This window comes from Cuculus canorus, chromosome 2, assembly GCF_017976375.1.
Source record: "Cuculus canorus isolate bCucCan1 chromosome 2, bCucCan1.pri, whole genome shotgun sequence".
NCBI lineage: Eukaryota > Metazoa > Chordata > Aves > Cuculiformes > Cuculidae > Cuculus > Cuculus canorus.
Genome location: NC_071402.1, coordinates 50101156 through 50123363, shown reverse-complemented (window position 1 = coordinate 50123363; position 22208 = coordinate 50101156). Strand labels below are relative to the sequence as shown.

Genomic DNA, 22208 nt, shown 5'->3' with positions numbered 1-22208 from the left:
GTAGTTTATCCCATGATGTGACACTCATAAAAAGATTGTAGGCAGACATAGTACATTCACATTGGACAGGAATTTACAGTTCAAGATGTAGTGCTTGTGGAAAGGGCCCGGAAGTCTTTAAAAATTTTATACAGCACCAAGACTGTGGCACATCCAGAACCCAATGCCTCCGTCACATTTGGCATTGGTGCCCGACTATTGAGTTAAGCCTACTGAATCACCCAAACCACTTCCTGCAGCGGACTTTTTGTAAATCTCTTATCCAAGTACTGACCAAGCCCAGCCCTGCTAAGCTGTGTGAAATCATAGCCTAAGGTGGCGTGACTGCAAGCATAAACAGCGTACATCTGTCATTTCAGCTCAGTTAGTAATCCAGTTGCCTTTTCCAGAAATAAGTGTTCGTTTCAAGGCTGTCATAAGATGTGCTTTTATAGGAAGGGTTACTCCCATGTAGCAAAATAATCTGAGTAGAGTATATTTAAAAATCAGCATTTCTTCTTTTATGTATTCTGGTCAATGATGAAAAAACTGCCCATGTTGCACAATGCTGATTGAAATTGATGGTAACTTCTTGTTCTGATCACTAGTTGTCCAGTAACTATTATTAAAATGGGTAAGTAAGAAAAAAAGATATAAAAAATTGATAAATTATGTCACTGTGGGACCATTTTATGAACAAGCAAGGTTCTTAAAGTTATGCAGAGCCTTTCACAACATTTAATAGAGCCAACTTTTTCAAGTCTGAATGTTTAAATTTAGATGCCTAGATAAAAACTAAAGAAACCTGTCTAAGCATAAGTTTAGCAGACTGAGTGTATGTACCCATGATCAGATTTCCATAAGTGTTAAGCTTCTACAGCTCCTACTGATCTTCCTCAACATCTCTGACAATCTCAGCAGGAGATCTGAAAATTATGGTCTGTATTTGTATGTAAAAAAAGAAAAAAGATGTAAGTTTACACAGATGCGGGCTTCTGTCAGGGCATATCTTGATCTCTGCCTACATCTTGAATAACTATGACATATGGACTGATGTGCAAGTATTCTTGCCCCCCAGGTATGAATAAGAAGTAGCGCAGCTGCTGCTGAAGCCCATGTACTATTGTAACAGGGCAGTTGCTGTACCCTTCAAAGAAGCAGGATGTTGCCTCACAAGTAGTTCCTCATGGTTATGGAAGCATGTCCCATGCACTCCATGTTCTCTGACCTGTTTCACCTTGAAATATCCTGTGCAGCAATTCAGGGTGAGTTTGCACTGACCTAGGGCTCCTCTGAATTCACAAGATGGGTATTCCATGTGCAAGCTCCCAGTGTCCCATCTCCCACCTGTAACAAAGCTATGCTGAATCCTATTACATATGGTAGGTATAAAGACAGAGCAGGTCTGGAAATGAATCTGAATTAATCATAATTTGGGTGGGGTTTTTTTAGCTGGTCATAGTAAATGTTTGGTGTTATTTGTTAATAACGAGTCTGTATCGTTTGTGTTGTTAAAAAAAAAGGTCTTTTCTTTCCTGTTTCTCTTTGTGCTTATGCTCGGTAAGACCTCTAGCCCAGTGCATCTGCATATAAAATGAAAGAAAATTTATAACAATAAGATCTTGCTACACTTAACAAGGATGCATCACTCCCCCACCCCTCAGTAAATTATTTTGCTGGAGGCTACATCATTCTCTCTGAGTAGTATATTGGGAGTTGACAGAGGCGTGAATAATTCACCGTGTATGAAGCCTCCCGAGCTGAGCTGAGCTGCAGCATGTTGGGCTGTCCTTTGATGCAGACTGGTTGGGCAGGTTCCTGGGCGCCCCAGGAACCGGTCTGACGGGCCTGTTATGCCAACAAATTCTGGTATGATTCCATGCTCGCCAGAATGCAGAAACCTGCCCAGCCAGTTAAATGAAAGGCATATTAGGTTATCCATTGCACATTGTATATATCTTAGGTGCAGCAGATCTCCTCTCGGCATTCTCTAGTGTGGTCCACAGTGGCTTCCTCATCTTAGTTACACTTGAGGTTTATAGCTGGAGGGGAAGTCAATAGTAAATATTTATCACCCCGATCAAGAACAGAACTTTTCACAATTCAAACAGAAGGGTGAGTTTTGAAAGTCTTTCTTTAAAATTAATTTAAGATAACCTTATACAAAAATTTCTCTTATGCTTGAAGTGGTGTAATGGCTATCTCCTTAACGTGTCTGAGTACTGCCAGTCTCCATGGCACGTATTGACAGTATTTTTGTGAGTGTAGCTTTTTGACCTTCTGTGTGCAGCTCAACACCATCTGCTCTGTCTGCAAGAGTATTTACCGGAGAGGCAGTTCAATGAACTAAGCACAGGAGTGAGAGAAAGAAGCTCCGCTGCCAATGACTTGGTGTTTTGAGTAGGTCATTTTATTACTGCCTGTTGGTCTTGTCTTTTATACAATGTTTTTATAATCCCTGTCTCATAAAAACATTGTTGTGACAAGGCGTAGTGCCATTACAGCAAGATGTGTGGTTACTAATTCTTGCCAGACTAACTTTTTTAATTGCTCAGTTTTATAGAGTGAGTTAATTAAGCCTTGATTTACATAGTCAGAATTGGCTTCACGGTAAGATAGGAAATGTACTTGTCATTCTTACTCTTTTTTTTTTAATATACTTCTTAGAAATTTACCAGTTTAGAATGAGTAACAGGTTGGGATGGTAACAAAAAGTAGTCATAATCATAAAGAATAGGCAGACCTGGAAGTTGAACCTATACCTGCAACTGAATCCATTCACAGGTTCTGTGTCAAATAAGAAAAATTAAACAGTGTGAAAACAAAAGCTGTGGAATCTGGTAACTGATTAACTACTGGAGCACTGAAGTACTTGCTGAGCTGAATAGAAAGGAATGAAGACAGGTTTTGTCATGCCTGTTAGGACAAAATAACTCTTTAACTCAAGTAAATGTGAATCTTCTCAACATCTCTGTAACTACATTTTTTAAAACCTTCACATAGCTACTTCCATCTCCCTGGAAATCTTAATTTTACCTGTATTTAAGTGAAAAAAACTGCTGTTCTCTTTCATGATGTAAAAGAAAATAAATCAGAGTCCCCAGTGGGCATAAACCACTAGATACAAAATATCTACAGAGGATTATGCAAGGCTTTATAGTAGTCACACAACAGGAAGCTTCAATTATGAAGTTCTTTATTGCCAGCTATTTCCAAAGTTGATGCAAAATTGAACATTATCATTCTTTTCTGGTGCCCATACAAAGGCCTCCTGTGTACCTTAAAGACTCAATGAATAGCAGATTGAAATGACCTTTTCATTAGCAGCACCGTATCTCTGTAAAACTTTTTCTTCAAAATATGGGAAAATGGCAGAAAACATAGGAAAAGTTTTGTACTCTCACAGAAGCTAAAAATATTCATCAGGAAAAAATGTTTAATTTTTATCATCTCTGTTGATTTTGCTATCAAACAGGAAAGAAAAACTCATTAAAGAATACACCATTTTCAAAAGAAAAATCTATAGGTGCCGGAACTGTTTGGTTTGCACAGCAACTCTCTGTAGAGCCTGTAAAATGCTACAAGAGAGCTTGCATTTCTACAGCTACAGGATTTTAACACAGCACATTCTTAAAATTCAAACCAAAGAAATCAGGTTTTCAAAATACTGTTTGCCACCCTCTTTCCAGTTTATGTGTTCTGTTCTATTTGGGTTTTCCTCAGCAGCTTTTTTTTAAGAGGTAGGAAGGGCCGGGACCACTATTTGGGATTTTTTTTCCAGAAAAAAAGGTAAGTAAATTATTATTTCCTATATGTGTTTCTCTTCTGCTTGTTTTCCTGTTCTGAATTCTTGTCATTCACTACAGCAAAAGGTAGGTGGCATAATTTTGTACACAGACCTGTAAACTTTTACTTCAGTCTTCCAAGCCTGAAACAACCTTCCAAGGCTGACATAAATATGCATAACTATTCAGACTACTCTTGTTAACCTGAGAAATATCCGTAGGAGCAAAATATTTCCACATACAGGTAACACAAATAGGTGCTGCTTCTTAGAGTCTGGGGACCAGGAACAGTACGCTGCAGTCCTGCAACAGCATCCCTCAGGCTGAGGGTATTTTTTATTTCATCAAAGCTCTCTAAGAGACCGGAGAGTTCCAGTTGAATAAATCCTGTCTGGTTTTTACAGATGAGGAGCAGTGAAAACACTTCAAAGACGAGGGTTTCTTAAAGTGAACAATGCTACTGGCAGCAGGGAATTTGATCTTGGCTCCATTTCAAAAGTGGCTACGCAAGCAGCTTGAGAAGAATCAAATTCAGCTAGTGGGGGTGATGGAGTGGCTCCTCCCTATTTTTCCACAGAAAGAACTACCTGTGCCAGACAGCAGTGGTGTGCTTTGTGGACCCTCCCAGCTGTAAGAAATCATACCATTCAGAGGACTGACAGTTTCTGCACTCCCAGTTCAAATCCCGTCTAGGTAGCAGCTGAACTAGGTCACCTGCTCTTATTTGCTGCATCTGAAGTTCGGCTCCTTTGATATCCTTATTGGTAACTGCAACATAAAGTTCATTAAGTCAACATGACCAGAGAGCTATACAATATATTTATCCTTTGATGCAGTCTCGTAAGTCCAGGAGGTTGTAAGCATGCTGGCCATGCATGTATGTGTGCAATCTACTAAATCTCACATGAATTAACAAAAACCTCACTATTTTACATACACATATATATGTGTATATTTATTTATACATACAGAAAAAGAGTGATATATTTAGTACTGTGTTTAAAGCAATTAAAATATTTAAACTGGACTTCCCCAGTGTAATTCAAAGTTGGGTTTAATCTATACATCTGAATTTGATGTAATAGAATTAAAAAAATGTAAGCTTCCTGCTAATAAACCCTGTTCTGTATACATAAGTCACCTCCTGCTACCTCAACAGTTAGAAACTGCTGCAGCCTCTGTACTACCCCCTAAAAAAGGGGTGAGGGAAATTCAAGGCTATCTTTTTATTTTATCTGTACTGTAACACTGCAGTACTCTTACAGCAGAAGTTCAGTCATTAGTTGGTTTGCTGGTAAATAGCCCAGTCATCAAGAAGGAAGGTATTACCAACAAAGCATGAGTGAAAATCAACAGCTTCCCATACAACTGCTAAAATTAAACATTTCAGACCAGCCAGGACTAAGATGGGCTAGAATTAAATTAGATTTCCTTTTTGCAGAGTTGCTCATGGATAAGTATTCTGTCACCTAGTTTAATGTGCTATATTATGGGTTGCTTTGAAATCTGGACATGAGCCATACCATAGAAGGTTTCGTATCTGTTCAAGCGCAACAATGGTGAAGTGTTTTTTCCCACATTTTTATTGTCTAGGTGTGTGTATTTACTCTTAGGAGATGAATGAGATGCAGTTCCAGTTAGACTAGTCAGCTTAAGACATCCAATATAGGTGAATGTGGAACATCAGACTCTTCAGTAGTTTTCTACCACGTTTAACGAGCCAGGGATCTATTCAGTAATTAGTGGCCAAGTATGTGACTACGGAATACATAAAATCAAATAAATCTGGAAGAGAGATAACGTTCAACTGCTGGTCTTAATCCATTATCACTTATTGTTGAGTAGATAAGAATAACACTGTGGAAGCCAATGGATTTATATTGCTGTAAGGTTCAACATGAGAGAATATGAGAATAAACTGCTCACGCAGTTTGTTGGAAAACAGAATGGATGACATCATTCATTTCCAAGGTGCTTCCTATAAATACAAAGAAAGGTCCAACCTATGATAAGATACCTAAACAACCGGCAAGAGAGCAGTTTTATTGCTACTTGTCAGATCTATGCATATATTTAAGACATCTGTTTCTCTTAACTGAGGAAATTATAACTTTCCTAGTCCAAAAACTTCTAGGTTATAGAATTTTCAAAAGTAGAATTAAAACCACCAACAAGCGTTATTTAAGAAGACTGGAGTGCCTATCACAACCTATTATGACCATTTCTTCCATAGGATGTAGATAATTGTAGTTCTACCATAAGGGTACTGATACGAAAACGGATCAAACTTACAATGTAAATAATCTGCTGCTGAGCTAATGAACACTAAACTTATTTTATTTTGTTTGAAAAATAAGTCATTAAACAATGGTTAGGAATGAGCAGAAAAGTTAACTATGAGATTTTTCAAAACACTTCAGGATTCAAGGTACATATTTGTCAGCAAATCAGGATTATTTTAACAATGGTGAACAACAGATTTAAAGCCTGCTTAATCACACTTTGGCTTGGCATCCTGTCTGACAGTATACCAAAATACTTCAGAAATATCAAAATCGTATTTCAGATCCACTTTTACTTACACTGTAGATCCATATTCACGATACTTTTCGGAGACCCAACTGATCTAAGTAATGGAACAAAAGTAAGATGGAACAGCTACTAACAGTTACTAAATACCAGAACACCTAGCTTTTTTCATATTGCCATTAATAATCTAGAAAGCCTGTGTTTGCAGCCCTGGCCCTTGCAATCTGATCACCACTGTGTCCTCTAATCTTGCCACTAAGCTGTCTTTGCAATTGTTCTTAGACATAATAAAATGGTCCATTGGAATCACGTCAAAGCAGAATAGTAACAGCGAAAAAGCTCTATTTTGTTTCTTTTTAATTACAAAAACCAGAACTACTAAAAAGACTAAAGAATTACTAAAAAGACTAAAAATCAAGGGGGTTATTTCATGACAGATAGCAAGGTTGGTCCCAGTGAATGAAAGAGCATTGATCTACAACTTGGGGGAAAAAAAAAAAAAAGTTGGTAAAAGTCTCAAAGTGACACCAAAATTCAGCTATCCTATGCCATGCTAATTATATAAGCCTAAAGGTTTCAGGTTTTCATATTCACTTAAAACATTAAAATACGATCTAGGCTGTTCTGCCATATGCTAAAAAGACAAGCCCCTGTCAAGATCAAGAAGGGGGTGGGAGGAGAAACACTGCAAATACATTTTAATCTCTGTGTGTAAACCCCAGCAGCCAGTAGACTACAAATCCTGTGGAAAAGGCAGATTTGGCAGCATACCCTGAATACCTGCAAGGCCAATTTGGTCACAGGAGTACTGAAGAACCTCTTTATGTCTAAATCACCAAGACCTTTCAGGTAGGCTCCCCCTATATGGGCAGCACTTGCTTTAATGCACATTCGTACACACACCCTTGCTTTTCCATGCTTTGTACCTAGAGAAGGCTCCAGGGAGACCTTATAAGCAGCTTTCTATTACTTAAAGGGAGCCTACAGAGAAGATGGGAAGGGGCTCTTTATCAGGGAGTGCAGGGATAGAACAAAGGGGAATGGTTTTAGTCTGAAAGAGGGGAGATTTAGATTAGTTATTAGGAAGAGCTTTTTTCTGTGAGAGTGGTGAGGCGCTGGCACAGGTTGCCCAGAGAAGTCATGGATAACTCATCCCTGGAGGTGTTCAAGACCAGGCTGGATGGGGCTTTGAGCAGCCCACTCTGGTGGGAGGTGTCCCTGCCCACGGCAGAAGGCTTGGAACTGGATGGGTTTTAAGTTCCCTTCCAACCTAAAACATTCTATGATTCTGCTCTATGATCCTATACCTGCTTCACTGCAGCAGCTGCCAAGACCTTGCTCGATATGCCTGGGAAGTTTAGGTTGAACACTAGGAAAAGGCTCTTCACCCAGAGGGTGGCAGAACACTGGAACAGCTCCCCAGTGCATCAGTCACAGCACCGAGCCTGACAATAACCAAGAAGCATTTGGACAATGCCCTCAGACACATGGGGTGAATGCTGCGGTTGTCCTGTGCAGGGACAGGAGTTGGACTCGATGATCACTGTGGGTCCCTTCCAACTCAGGGCTTTCTCTCACTCAGGTTGTAGAGAGGAGGGAGCTGGCCTCTTCTCCCAAGTGACAGGTGACAGGACAAGGGGGAATGGCCTCAAGGTCCGCCAGGGGAGGTTCAGGCTGGACATCAGGAAAACATTTTTCATAGAAAGGGTCATTGGCCACTGGAACAGCCTGCCCGGGGGGGTAGTTGAGTCACCATCCCTGGAGGTGTTTAAGAGACAGGTAGACGAGGTGCTGGGGTACATGGTTTAGTGGCAGATACAAATGGTTGGACTTGATGATCTAAGAGGTCTTTTCCAACCTAGTGATTCTATGACTCCCCAGCTGCTCTCTGGTGAAATCACAGAATCATAGAACAATTTCGGTTAGAATCATAGTATAGTTTGGGTTGGGAGGGACCTTAAAGATCATCTAGTTCCAACTCCACTGCCACGGGCAAGGACACCTCCTACCAGATCAGGCTGCCCAAGGACAAGGCCAGGTTGGATGGGAACACTTCCAGGGATGGGTCACCCACAACTTCCCTGGGCAATGTTATGGTTGGAAGGGATCGTAAAACCCACCCAGTTCCAACCATCGTGAAATCCCAAACGCTTGGCCAGACAGAGGCACAGGAGCGCAGGGATGGAACAACTCCTGCCGTTCCCCGGAGGGCTTCCGAAGGGTACCCCCTCCACCCCTTCCAGCCCCTCCGCGCCTCCGCCCCTCCAGCCGCAGCACCACCCAGCCCCGCCCGCGCGGGCGCCTCGCGAGACCCGCGGGGGCCACGCCCCCCTCCGCGGGAAACGGGCTCAGACCCTCCTCCTCCTCCTCCCTCCCCCTCCTCTTTCTCTTCCCGCGGTTTGGCGCGCGGCCGTCGGCAGCCAACCAGGTAACGGCGCGCGCTGCCCCCGCCCCCCCCGCAGAGCGCGCGCTCCCTCCCTCCAGCCCCCGCGGGGCGCGTTGCAAACACAGCTCCTTCCCGTCTGCCCCGTACCGTGAGCGGCAAGCGCTGGCGCTCAGTCCCCGCTGCAGTAGGGCAGGGCTTGGCCGTGCCCCTACCTCCCTTCCCCCGTTTCGGAGGCTCCGGGCACCCTCGCTGGGGCGCGGGACCGCGTGGTCCATGCCCGACCCCCCGCCCCGTGCCGTCCAGCTGCGGGGCGGGGGGCGGTTTTGGGGCGGGTTCCTGCATCTCCCGCCCGGCAAACGCCCGGGCATGGCAGGATTTCTCCGAGCATCTCGGCATGTCTTCCCAGTGAGTTTCCCGTTCGTTGTGCAAAGGGATAGAGGGGTAAAGAAAATCCTCGCTGCTGAGCTGGGGATGTGGAGCAGAGGGGCTGGAGAGGAGAAGTCTCCAGGGAGATCTTAGAGCAACCTTCCAGTCCCTGAAGGGGCTACAGGAAAGCTGGAGAGGGACTTTTTGCAAGGCATGGAGTGATGGGATGAGGGGGAATGGCTTTAAATTGGAAGCGGGAAGATTTAGATCAGACTTCAGGAAGAAATTCTCCACGATGAGGGTAGTGAGGCACAGGCACAAAAAAACACTGAATGAAGCAACGGAACCTAAAAGCGGCTGGGTTTCTCTTGATGTGCTGAATTCTGAAGATGCTTAATAACAAAGTGGCATTTTAAACTTCTGGCAAAAATAAATCACTCACTGATGTCAGAGAGAGTTGTGGTTGTTCAGCCTGGAGAAGAGACGGCTCCGAGGAGACCTTATAGTGACCTTCCAGTACCTGAAGGGGCTCCAAGAAAGCTGGGGAGGGACTGTTTACTGAGGCTTGTAGTGATAGGACTGAGGACAATGGCTATAAACTGGAGAGGGGCAGATTTAGACTAGACATAAGGAAGAATTTCTTCACGCTGAGGGTGGTGAGACACTGGCACAGGTTGCTCAGGGAAGCTGTGGATACCCTATCCAACCTGGCCTTGTCGTTAGGCAGCCTGGTCTGGTAGAAGGTGTCCCTGCCCATCGCAGGTGGCTTGGAAATGGGTGATCTTTAAGGGCCCTTCCAACACAAACCATTTTATGATTTTATGCAGCTGGGGCTTAGGCTTTTGCGTGGTGGCCAGGGGTTGAGGAAGCTTTGTGCTCTCCTGAATCCCAGAGAGGTGATGTGTTTCTGCCACCGATGTATGAATATGGATAAGCAGCTCCAGTGCTGTGTTGGTGCCAGCTGCCATTCCCGATGGAGCTATGGGTAGGGGAGCAATTGTTTAGGAAGTTGCACAAAGTCTTAGGAGCAAGAAATGTTTAGGTTGTTCTATGAAAGCGTTGGTCTCGAGGATAGGAGCAAAGCCCTGTCTGAGAGTGCCCAGCTCCCTGCTTGGGCGCAGCAGCAGGACTTTCAGGAGAGGGGCTGGCATTGTGCTTCCTTCCCCGCTCAGGCAGCTGCCAGTTCTCTCCCTGCTTGGGGGTGTCAGTACATCCAGCTCAGGCGTTTGTTTGGTTTTTTTCCCTAAGGGCTGGAAAGCCCTTTTTTAGGACTAGAGAGTCAGTTCAGAAATGCATATCACCAGATGTCTTTCACATCTGTGCAAATGCCCAGACCTGCCAGGTGCTCTAATTGTCTTTGAATAGAGAGCCCCCAACAAGAGTGCAGGTTGAACACCTGTAGAAAGCAATGTATCATTTTGTGATCTTGAAGCAGGTGAAGCTTGGGAAAACTTTCTGCTCTTTTTCCCTATTTGTATTCAATTGATGTGCTAATAGTTTTCAGGAACTCTGAGGAAGTTTTATAATTTTTTTTCCTAAAAGTCATCTTTGTGAGGATAAAAAAAAGAACCCAAACCACTAAGGACAACCTTTACTAATTCTAGAGTCAGATTGCCCTTTTCTTGAAAAATATTCATCTGACCTACTCAAATCTAAGACAGGAAGCGAGAACAAGTTTGTTGCCTTCACTGCCTCAGCGCATGACAAGAAAAGAGAAAAAGATGGTTCCTGGTATATTTCTGCTTGAAGGTAGAAAAATAGGAGTTTAAAAGACATTCCTAGTGTCACTAAGCAATCGGTTCCACAAAGAAGCATTGTAAGATAGCTTAATGTGACTGCACAGGAAGTGGAGTGCTTCAGCTACAAAGATGCAAGCAGAGTAATTCCACTGACGGGTTGTGGGCATGGTAATTTCAATAGGTGATTTTATTTTCTATTAAGGACCTCTTTTAATATAAGAACGTTAGCTACTTTGAAACAAAGTACTGAAAGGAACATTGAATTTTCTACAGATGGAGCATGGTAAAGCAAATGTGGAGCTAATGGCTACTGACAGTTATGTCAGCTCTGTTACTATAGCTTTTAAGTATCGTTATGCTACAGAAAAACGTACAGTTGAAGTGTCCTTGCGTTGTCAAGAATAATACTTTGCTCCATTTATCTCACTATATTTATTCCATTTTAAAGACAGACAGACTGAAAGAAAAGTGACTTGCTTAAGACTGTGCATAGTGATATGAGAAAGGAGATTGAAACCAAGGGCCCCAGGCCCTACAGTAAGTCCCTGACCACTAGACTTAACAATTTATTGTGGTGAATCTAGAGGACCTGCTAAGCCAACAGCTGCATTCAGGTGTTCTAAGTCGCTTGAAAGTTCTTCAGATTGGAAATGCAGCTTCTTAACGAATTGTAGACCTTGTATCATTTGAAGTGCAACTTTGAATTGTGCCTCAGAAATTTGAGAGCTGATTGCTCCTTTTAATTGTCTATATAAACATTGTAGTTTACTTGCTCTGGCCACTACCTTAGGTATAGTACAAAGTTTACCTTAGTTTGGGTAGGTGGTGGGGTTTTTTTTAATTATGATTTATGTTATAGAGACAGCCATGTCCACCTAGTCATAAGATGGTCTCTGTTCGAATGTGTTTGTCTAAAATTGACCGCATAAAAATGGTGAAAACTTAGAATGTCCGCTTTTACACACAAGGAACTGAAGAGCAGAGAGATTTTGTGAATATTTCAATATTTGACACCCAGTGTCAATAGACTTGAATCTTACCTTGGCTCAGCTCCAGGTCCGAGTGCCATACTTCCCCTCTAGTTTACCTGGGGGCATCGTCTGTGTGAAGAAAAACCCTTCAAAACAAATAAGAATTGTGGTTAAGATTGTTCTGAGTTGTGTAGGCAGTCTGATTTTTAGGATGGAGCTGTCTGACTGTGATAGTTGTCCTCAAATACTAATATCTTGGCTGTTTATGAATTTTGAGATTTCTCTCCTGTTTTCATTTCATCAGGGAGTGGGAATAACTTCAATGTAGAGTCACAAAGACTTCAAGGGGATGTGAGGTTTTCTTTGCAGAAGGATGCCATTTGGATCCATGTTTGTGTAAAGGTTATATGTACACAAATACATCCCAGATAAAACTTGTTTTATGTATTGCTGACAGCAATATTTTGGAAGCATGGGTTACTTTTGTAAACCAGGAATTCTGTATAACTGTAGCTAAATATGAGAAAAGAATCTCCTAAGCATCTTAGTCTCATTTTAAGTTGATAGCTGTTTATGGGGATGAAAAATTCAGTTAGTTTCGCATCTTCCACACTTTAAGGGTGACTGTCAGTGTTGACTCAGTATACAAGAACAACTTGACAAGGATAGGCAGCAAGTGTTGTATTTCATCCGTGGCTACAAGTTATACTCTGAAGAACACAAACGTAAGTGTTGTCGATCTGTCATTACAGGCACACCTGTCTTCAGAAACAGCTTCATAACTATGTAATTTAAAACTTGAAGTGTGAAAGTGAGCCGGTTCTGCAAATAAAGTCAAAGAAGTTGGGAGCAGAAAAAAAGCAAGATGAACGCATCTGGAGGAAGCTGTGGGAGCCCTAGTTCTGCAGAACCTACAGGAGATCTCTTCAAGGACTTGTGGTCCAAACTGAAAGAATGTCATGATAAAGAAGTACAAGGTAAATTGTTACAGTTTGGGTTCACAGAAGGCTGTCTGTTGCCACAGGAAAACTTTGAACCAGAGTACAATTCCATCTGAATGGAGCTAAAGAGATTTTTAATGTTATGCGGGAAGTTGGACTGGATGATTACAAATGATCCTTACAGATTGACTGCCTAAGCCTGGATTAACAGGATTAGATTTAAACTATCAAGTATAAATAATTTGCCAGGTCAGTGAAGAAAAAGTAACACAACGTTAGATGGGATCTGTGTTTGCTTAGGAAATATTTAAATGTTATTTTACTTTCAGTGGATTATGATTCAAAGTTTCCAAATCAAATTTAGCAGTGGATTTTTTTTATTTTTCCTTTTTTTCCCTTTGAGTTTAGTCACTTCAGATATGTTAAAATGGTTTGCACTGTTTATTCCCTCTCACTTCTGCAAAATATTATGATTAATATTACAGAAGTGAAAGGAATTTATTTAGTTTTTAGTGTGCTAGTATTCTAAGTTTTCTCAACAAAATATAAGAGTTGCTTATTCCTACATTGTATTTTGTGACCTGTGATATCAGTTTCACTGTAGTGTCTGTTCATTCTTCAGTAGTGCAGGAAATGAAGAACACTCAAAGATGAATTGTTGCATCACTGATTTTCCTATTATAATACTGTTTTACAAGTAGTATTCATAAATGTTTTGCTAAAAATACTTCCTAAAAAGTTTAAAGTTTTGTTCTGTTAATCTTAAGTCACATGTTCCATTCTTTTGGATGGAATCCAACAAGCATATCCTCATGCATGAGATAGGTTTTATGTTAGGCCGGTGAGTTTTTGTGAATTAAGAGCTTTAGTAATGCAAGTGGATCTTTGTAGCCAGGTTATTTTCACTAGCCTCAAAACAGTTCCTGGTCTGTCCGTTTAGGCCCAGTTATATCACCACTTCTTGATTTCAAAAACTCTGGGAGATTGTTTTATAATGTATAGATGGTTCATACCTCCTACTGAAAGTCTTGACTCAACTATTTGCCTTCATACTGCATTAGTAATTTAAAAGAGACATCAACCAACCAAAAAAACCTTCCATCAGTTTGGCAACAGAAAGAAAAGATGTACCAGATTAGTAGCGTTCTGTTACATTAAAAAAAGTACGTCTAACCATGTGAGATAAAATTTTATATTGTGTCCCAAAACACACAAAAAACCCCGTATTTATATTTTCTGTTTTTTTTCTTTTTCTCTTCTTTTTTTTTTTTTAAATTCTTGATGGTTCTTTTCTGAGTGGGTGTGATGTCAACTGCAGATAAATGCAAAAGTACTGACAGGATGGGATCTGGCAATCTATGGCATGTCTGAACAACAAAAACTGAACAAACAAAAAGCTGTAATGCAGAGGGTAATGTTAAGTGACCCCTTCTCTAGTTTCTTGGGATGTGCAGCACGTGATTTTAAAGTTTTGGTTTTCTTTATGCAGGTGAAGATACTCTTTAGAATGCATGCTGGGTGGGGCCAGATAATTTTGCCACTAGGCAGTCTTTTTCATGCCTAGCCCTTTGTCAGTATGTCCCACATCGTGTTAGGTAAAATTAGGTCTTCCACGATAACATCAAAGACATGCCTGAAGGATGGTTAATTTTTTCAAAAGGTGGGGATCCTCTTATAGAAAATGGTACTGGAAGATATTTTAGAAACATCAAACACAGGCTTGCCTGGACTTTGCTTGTTTCTGAAGTCTATAAATAAGAATTAAAATTGACTCATCAGTTTCCAATCTGAATGTCAGCAAAAAATTATTTTAAAGATGGTGGAAGGAGGATTAAGGGAAAGTTAGTAGCTGGAGAAAAAGCTTTTTGCGTATACAGCGCACAATGTATTGAACACTGTAATGGTGGAATTTTTGTTACAAATCCATGAAAAGTAGGATTTATGACACATACTCTTGAAATGGTTGAGCATGTTATACAAGTTACAATATTTATCTATAGAATATAGACTAGAGATACTAAAAACTCAGCTTGCGATGGATTTTATTGAATTTTTATGTTACTGTATTGTAAAGGGTGTATTTTTCTACCATGTTATCTAAACAAACCCAGCTGCTTATTCTTTTAAACTGATCACTTGCAAAAAATTCTGAATTTTGGCCCTCTTCAAACAAAACAGCTATTGTTTTCTCTCAAATTTATCATGTGACAATGAGTAGGACTCCCACAGCCAATTTTCCAAAGATATTGGGCATGGTAAATGTCAGTTGACTTTTCGTGGCATTCAGAAGTGCTCAGTAACTTGGGATAATGGTCATTCAAACTATATTTGCCTTTATTTCCTGCCTGTAGAATGTGTGGGATACTTGCGTAGCACTCAGAAATTAGAAAGGAATTTAATAATGTTTTTTTAAAGTCACTAATTTTTGCAGGTGTTAATATTTGCATCTAGCTCAAAATAATTATATAGATACTTGCTATATGTGGATCTTATCAATATGGTTCCTCAGGATGAATTCAAGTCTAAAGCTCTCTGCTAAAAAAGAAATTTATTTCAGTGCAGAAATGTGAGGAGAATTTTGTGTACAAGAAATAGGTTGGGTTTTTTTCAGTTATTCCTTGCCTCGGAAAAGCACAAGATCTCAGTAGGGGAAAAACTGTAGTCATAGATTAAAAGAAAATTATGAGGAAAGCAATCTCATTGATAGACTGCTGTAGGGAAGGAAATGGCTAGAAGCTCCTCAAAAGTAAATAATCATAGAGCACAGGGCTGGAAGGGATCTTGGGAGGTCATCTAGTCCATCTTCATACCCTTAAGGTAGGATTATGTCTGTGTTATTGCTGACAGAAGCTTGTTCAACCTGTTCCAAGAGAACTTTAGTAATAAAGAATGTGCAGTGTCCTCAATCACTGTCTATTTTAAGAAAGTGTATTTAGTGCATTTGAAAATTCATCAGAGGAGGAATTACCATAGCCATTCATTGAAATATTATAGGTACATAGTCTGCTAAAGCTGCAAGTTTCCTAAGTGTTGTGCATTTAATTAATCTGCCTAATGACAGTTTAAAGATAGTTTAATGGGGACAGTGTTTCATTTACTAAAGCACTCGTGACTTTTATCTAATACACATTTATATAGTCTACAGCTTGTCTATTCCATAGGAATATTGTGTGAAAGGTAAAATTAAATTAGGAATGTACAGTGTAGTTTCACATAAGTTTACATTGATTGTTAAATAAGGAAATGTGAAAAAGCAAAGCTCTTTAAATGACTGCTTAAAACCTCACAGTGCTCTGTGAAAGCAAAAGGAAGAGATTACACATGATGTAGTAATTCAATGCTCTTGGATAAATGTAACAAACTGGTTTCCTGCTTTCCTATTGCAGTCATTTGAATTAAGTGAAAATGCAACCTTTAAGTAACTAGTTTGGTTCCACCTGAATTCAGGTGAGAGGGGAGATAGTGTTACCTGTAGCACAGTACTGGGCCTTTTGAGCTCTGCCTCTCCAATTTGTGGCTCAAGTTGCCAATGTTACAATCCTAAATACTTGCTGAACAGACTACCTGTTCATACAGGAGATGCATTGTTGTGCAGCTTCATTCCTTCTGATGGGCGTGGAGCAGCATTAAAGCACTCTTTATAGGGGTTCTAATTGCAGATGCCTAATTGACTTGATGAATAGCAACTACTTAAAAAAATAAACCCTCTTTCTATGCTGATCTGCATGATAGAACATAACATCTCACAGGTGTTGAACGCTTAGAAATAAAAGAAATCTTGCTGTATTTCCTAACAATTTTTTTCTTAAGTAGTTTCTCTGCATTTTTATCTCATTGTCTCACTGACATCTTGTAGCAGTCTGTGGGGTGGGTTCACTGAGGTGACTGTTACAATGTAAGTGGCCTGAAGAGTGTACCTTCTCAAGCAGGTAGTTTTGCCATTCGAGCTGTGGTAGGGAGAGAAAAAAGGTCTATTAGCTACCTTAACCTGCATTTTCTGTAGTAAAATGTCGTATTTGGTATGTGTTTTGGTTTAAATTAAAAAATGTTAGAAGCTTTCTTAAAAGTGTTCTGGTTTCGTAAGTTTGTCTTATTATCCTAAATGACTAATGCGTTTGCAAGAAAGTTCACAAGACACCTTATGTTCAACTTGAAGTTGCTCACAACTCTTCATAGTTTGAAGATAATACGATGTTAAGAAAAAAGAGTTAACACTGTTTTCTGATGTCTTACAAAAATTTCTATTGGATTTGTATATAAAAAAATGTTATAGTGTTGGAGTCTGATTATTTACACCCATTTACTTAGGATAGATATGGCCAACTTGTGTATGGGTAGCATCACATGAACTTCCATAGTGCTGCGTCTTACTTATTAAGCTGTGCCGCACTTAAAGCACCTTTGTCTTCCTGCCTCTGTGCATGTACACATGGACCTAAAACCTTGCAGGCAGACTGGCTGGACTGCAGTCTAGCCCCTGGCCTGCCAGCTGACCACTCCTGCCAACAGCATTGGTTGTGTTTGTAAATCTTTTGTGCTTCTGCGCAGAACGTATGTTTTAGGAGTGTGTGGGCCTCAGTGGGAGAAGGGCTATAGATGAAACATCATTCCTCAGTCCACCATAAGAGGTTCCAAAGAAGCTTTGACTGAGGGGGTTTGGTAGCATGCTTCCAGTAGAGAATAATATCCTTCTGTGCTTTATAACCCTGAATCATGTATTTTTAATGTTTCCTCTGTGCATACAGATTGTAGTACATTTTTCAGTTCGGTGGTTGGATGCTGCATTTTCGGTGTAGTATTTTATACTATTTATTTTCATTGACTAGGCCGACATATAATGGTGCTTGGTATTCACAGGGGGGTTTTCTGCAAAAAAAATATTTTTATACCTGCTTAAGCAGGAATCTATGTGTTTAAGTCACTGTTTCCTAGCGATCATAATAGCTGTATTTGGTTCCAAGATGCTGTAGAAGAGACTCAATCCAAAATCAACCATTTTCTCTCCAAATTAGTGACATTTTTTTTCCTCTTTTGCAGGTGTCATTTCACTCATTTGGTTGAATCTGATTTCTATAACATGTATTTTCTTCTTTCCATTTTCAGGCCTACAACTGAAAATATCTAAGCTGAAAAAGGAAAGATGCTTGTAAGTACTCATCCTAATGATCTAATTTATTAAAGGAGAATCTGGATACCATTAACGGGCCATAATTCTTGTAAGATTAATTGAGGTTTCATTAATTCTTCCTTCAGACATGTACAAAACTCTGCTCACTTTAATAATTCAGCTGAAGTCATCTAATGGTATATGTAACTCTGTAGGGTGTGTAACCTGAAAGCTGGGTTTGCCTTCCTTGAATGAATGACTGATAAGGTTTTCTTATCTACAGTATTTCTAGGATGTGTATCAAGATGCTGGCATTTCTAATACGAAAGATAATTAGGGAGACGTTTTAAAATTGCTATCAAATCTGTAGGAAAAAAAAGAAGTTAATGACAGGAGAAGAAAACATTTTAATTTTCTTTCTACGTGTTTGCCTTTAGTATCAGGTATTGTGCCTCAACTTTGCTTTCAGTCATTCACTGAAGATTCTGGCATTAACCTTGATAATTTTCATTCAATTCTTATATTGTAACACATATTTAACTTCTTTTACAATCATTATTTGCTACTAATTTCTAGTTCTGCTCATTAGAAGTGAGTTGGGGGAAAAAATCTGGATTGCAAGATTTACATGTACAGTAGAATCACAATATGTATTTACAGCATTAAATGAGCTTTTATTTTCCTTCTGCTGACTAAACTCATATTTAATTAAATGATAAGAGATATGCTAATGTGATTCTTTATCCAATTTTGACTTCAGGTTTAATGAAATTAATTTAATATTACGTATGACCTGTATGATGAGTTGCACTTTATAATGTGCTGTGTAGGAGGAATAAGAATAAATTACTTGCTCTTTTTCCACTTTGGAAAACAATACCATTTTATTAGATATGCTACAGAAATTAAACTGTTATGAAAATTCCATGTTTGCATTCCCAGCATTACCATCTGAAATCAGATACACAATCTTAGTTTTAAATTGTAACCACAGTGTTTTCAAGCATAGTTTGTGCTTTTTCAGAATTAACATTTCTATCATTGTTTAGTCAGTTTTCTTCCTCATTAATTCGGGTTTTTTAGTTGTTTCTTGTTTTTTAGTTATATTTTTCAAATTGTGTAAGCAGGAAATAACCCTTACCTAGTCTAGAAAAATTAGATCCTCATATGCCTTTTTTTGTACAATAGCAAAGCAAGTAGGTCTGTAGCATTTTTGACAATTACTGTCAAAACTCCTCAATGTGCTTTTTTTTTTTTGAGAGGGAAACAAAGGTATCTTTCCATAGGAGTAAAATCCCCCTAGTGGAATCCGTCTTTCCTTTTCCAATAACACGAAATATGTAAATGCGTCTTAAAATGATACTGGCTTCTATAGTGTGATTTGTTCATACGTAAGTCTATACTTAACTTGCTGTCTACTTTTGTTGTAACTGTTCTATACTTGTAACTGTGTCTCCCTTCCAAGAACACTGTTCTTGTTTCTTTTCACTAGGCTTTTGGAAGAAACTGCCTTCAGCAGTGTAGTGCCTCCCTTCCCTAGATATCTTTTTGGAGTTTGTTTATACTCAAACCTCCTCTGAGCTCGTGTTTTTATTTCAGTTGCGTATTGTTCATCCTGCTGGCATTTGATAATCCACAGTAGCACTTTGAGTCTGCATAGTGTTGTTTTCTCACATTTCAGCTGCATTTGTGTGGATTTCATCTGTGAGGGCAAATAGATAATTGGCTATTATTTTGACTTTTGTCTGCGTGGTATTCCTGATACTTGCTGAACAGGTGCAAGTGTTTTCTTTGTGCTTTCTGAGGACTAAAGGCTGCAGAGAAGCTGCTGGAAGATAGCAGTGGTGGCTGAAGGAACAGTTGAGGGCAGGATCACAAAAGGAAAGATGAATTAATCACTTCCATAACGGCCTCCATCTTTGTCTGGTACCGTCAGGATTCCTTGCATTTACTGCGCAATTCACCAAACCTATAGCAAGGTTTACAATTCCAAGAGTATTTATGTGGCTAACTCCTTATTCCCCCTCATATGCACCTGCTCCTCAGGATCAGAATTTGTCACCTTTTATACAGCTTTGTGTTCAGTCTCCACACTAGCAGAATGTAGTGTATGCTCTTTGCAGCTGCTGTTGTGTGTAAGAGTTCACAAAATATTTGGGGGGAAAAAAAGTGGCAATAGGGTAGAGTTGCTTATTTGGTCTGTCAGTGAATTTTTAGTCAATTAGAAATATGAACTTTTATCAAGATTTTGAGTTCAGGGTATATCATGGGATGCTGTGAGATCTTTCATTAAAATCCAAACACTATGCATCTTCACATTTTGAAGATACGCTTTCTGAACATTGGTTGATATTGCATTATCACGAGGAGTATATTTATATTAGTAGACAAGATTATATTAGGTTATTAGATGACTTTCAGTTAGCAAATATTTGGTGCTGTTTTACACTTAAAGGCTATACTAGCTTTTCTGGACAAAAATCAGTATAATATCTTTATTTGTTATGTATAATTCATAAATGAAGTAGTTATTTCAGTTTTAGTCTAAAAGGATGAAATTATCTCTTGCTGTTATTGTGAAGTTAACCTGGTATATCATGAGTTACTTCCACTTTCTGAAAAATCTTAAATTGGTCAGTTAATTTTTCTAGATGATATGTTATTGGTGATGTGACTGAATATATACTGAATGGTTTAATTTTTGTTTGTTGGAATCTTTTTCAATTAGCACATTGTAGATGCAATACTCTTACATAGGAGGTCTTGTTCTCCTTGGTTCATCTAAATACCTGAGGTTTAGTATTTCAGGCTTGGTAATGAGCTGACAATGAGCACCTTATTTTGTACCCCTCTTCAGCTTTGGAGCTAATGACTTGTAAATGCTAGGTCAGAGACCGTTCATTATGTGGAGCGCTTTCATAGCCAAAAATGTCTGTCCTGTTTATCAGATGCACTGAAATTCTTAGGGGGGGAAAAAAAAAACAGTCAAACCAAAAGAAAACAAACCACCTCAAAGAAACCCTAGTTCCTTCTGTCATTTTACTATTGTAATGTGACATTTTACAGGGTATAGGTGGAAGGCATAGAGTATTGGTGTATGTTATTGTCTTTTGTTTTTTTAAATAAATAATGCCATAGAATGTCTTGAAGGTATCTTGAGAAAATAGTTTAAAATATCATACATTAGACCTTCAGTAAGTTGCAAAACTGAAAAAATGAGATTTTTTTTTTTAATGCCGTAAATGTCAGAAAACTACAGAAGATACAGGCTGCTTTTTTCAGACTACATGTTTTGCCATAGCTTGGCTGTACTTGGTTGATGAACTTTAACCCTTTGTCCTCTCAAAGTGAAAGCGCAAGTCTTTAATGGTCCTTTGTGCCATTTGCCTGTAACTGTTTTATATGTTTTATATGCAGCTGAGAAGAACAATATTGGTTTGGATGGTAATACAGAAAAAACAGAACGTCTGTTCCTAAATTTCATTATTGATAAAATATGCCTATGATTGTACACCGTGGCAGCTTCTGACTGTCCCATTCACTTTACAACCCATGACTGTTAATTTCTTGTGTTACTCTAATACCAGCAATATGAAAATGTGTTGACTCACATATCTCAAAAGGATAGTGCCGATTTAAAAGTATGTCTGTAAAAGAATCTTATCAATGAGTTGGTAAATATGTTTTCCTTTGCTGTTGTGTGTGTGCTTAGCAGCTTTTTGTCAGCCAATTTCATAGCTTCCTCAAATAATCCATCTCAGACATACTGAAAACAAGCACCTGCTTTCATGGAATGTACAAAGGATACCGTGGTAAAAAGAAGCTGGGAATGAACTTCTCAGAAGTGAGTCATTCTCCTGAAACACGGATTCAGCTGCATAGCTTTTACGGAAAGTTTATTTCCTTGTAGAAAAAAAAAAAAACCAAACGTATGCTTCTGGCACCTACCTTGTTTGCATCTTGAAGAGATCTTGTGATCTGATAATAAAAGTGAAGGGGATCGTCTCTTTCTGAGGATTTGGAGGAAGTGAGTTCTCTTCCCCATATTCATATTATGTGAATCCCATGTTCTATAGACTCTGAGAATTGCTTCTTGAGGAACTAAATTCTCATGGATCTAAAGGCTTGTCGGAGCTTTAGAAACCTAATGCGGTTTGCCACGCTGCAAGATGCACTCATTGCTAAGACAAGTGACTTGATTGTGAAAGCCCACAATTAGGTTCCCAACAGCTCAGCATCGCAGTAAAGTAAGAGAACTTAAGCTTGAGCTTAAATTCCCTGAAATCGTTGCCTGAATGCTACTAGCTTTCATGTCTTGACTACATTCAACAAAAATCAGATTTATAAACAGAAGCTCAGCTGTAATACGAATTAGAAACTAGCTGCTACTTTCCTAACTCGGACA

General features: G+C 39.4%; 1 protein-coding gene across 3 annotated transcripts in view; it reads left to right on the top strand.

The window, feature by feature from the left end:
• Positions 1-1943: 1943 nt before the first annotated feature.
• Positions 1944-22208, top strand: part of RBBP8 (RB binding protein 8, endonuclease) — a 46860-nt gene continuing 26595 nt past the window's right edge. The window contains exons 1-3 of one of the 3 annotated variants that reach the window (XM_054057100.1): positions 1944-2094; positions 12508-12732; positions 17800-17842. In XM_054057100.1, coding sequence (XP_053913075.1) covers positions 12621-12732; positions 17800-17842 — 155 coding nt within the window. In that variant the 5' untranslated portion in view covers positions 1944-2094; positions 12508-12620. Of the gene's footprint in view, positions 2095-8616; positions 8722-8794; positions 9085-12507; positions 12733-17799; positions 17843-22208 lie in introns of those variants that run through there. The other 2 variants (XM_054057102.1, XM_054057101.1) reach the window with 2 other exon arrangements.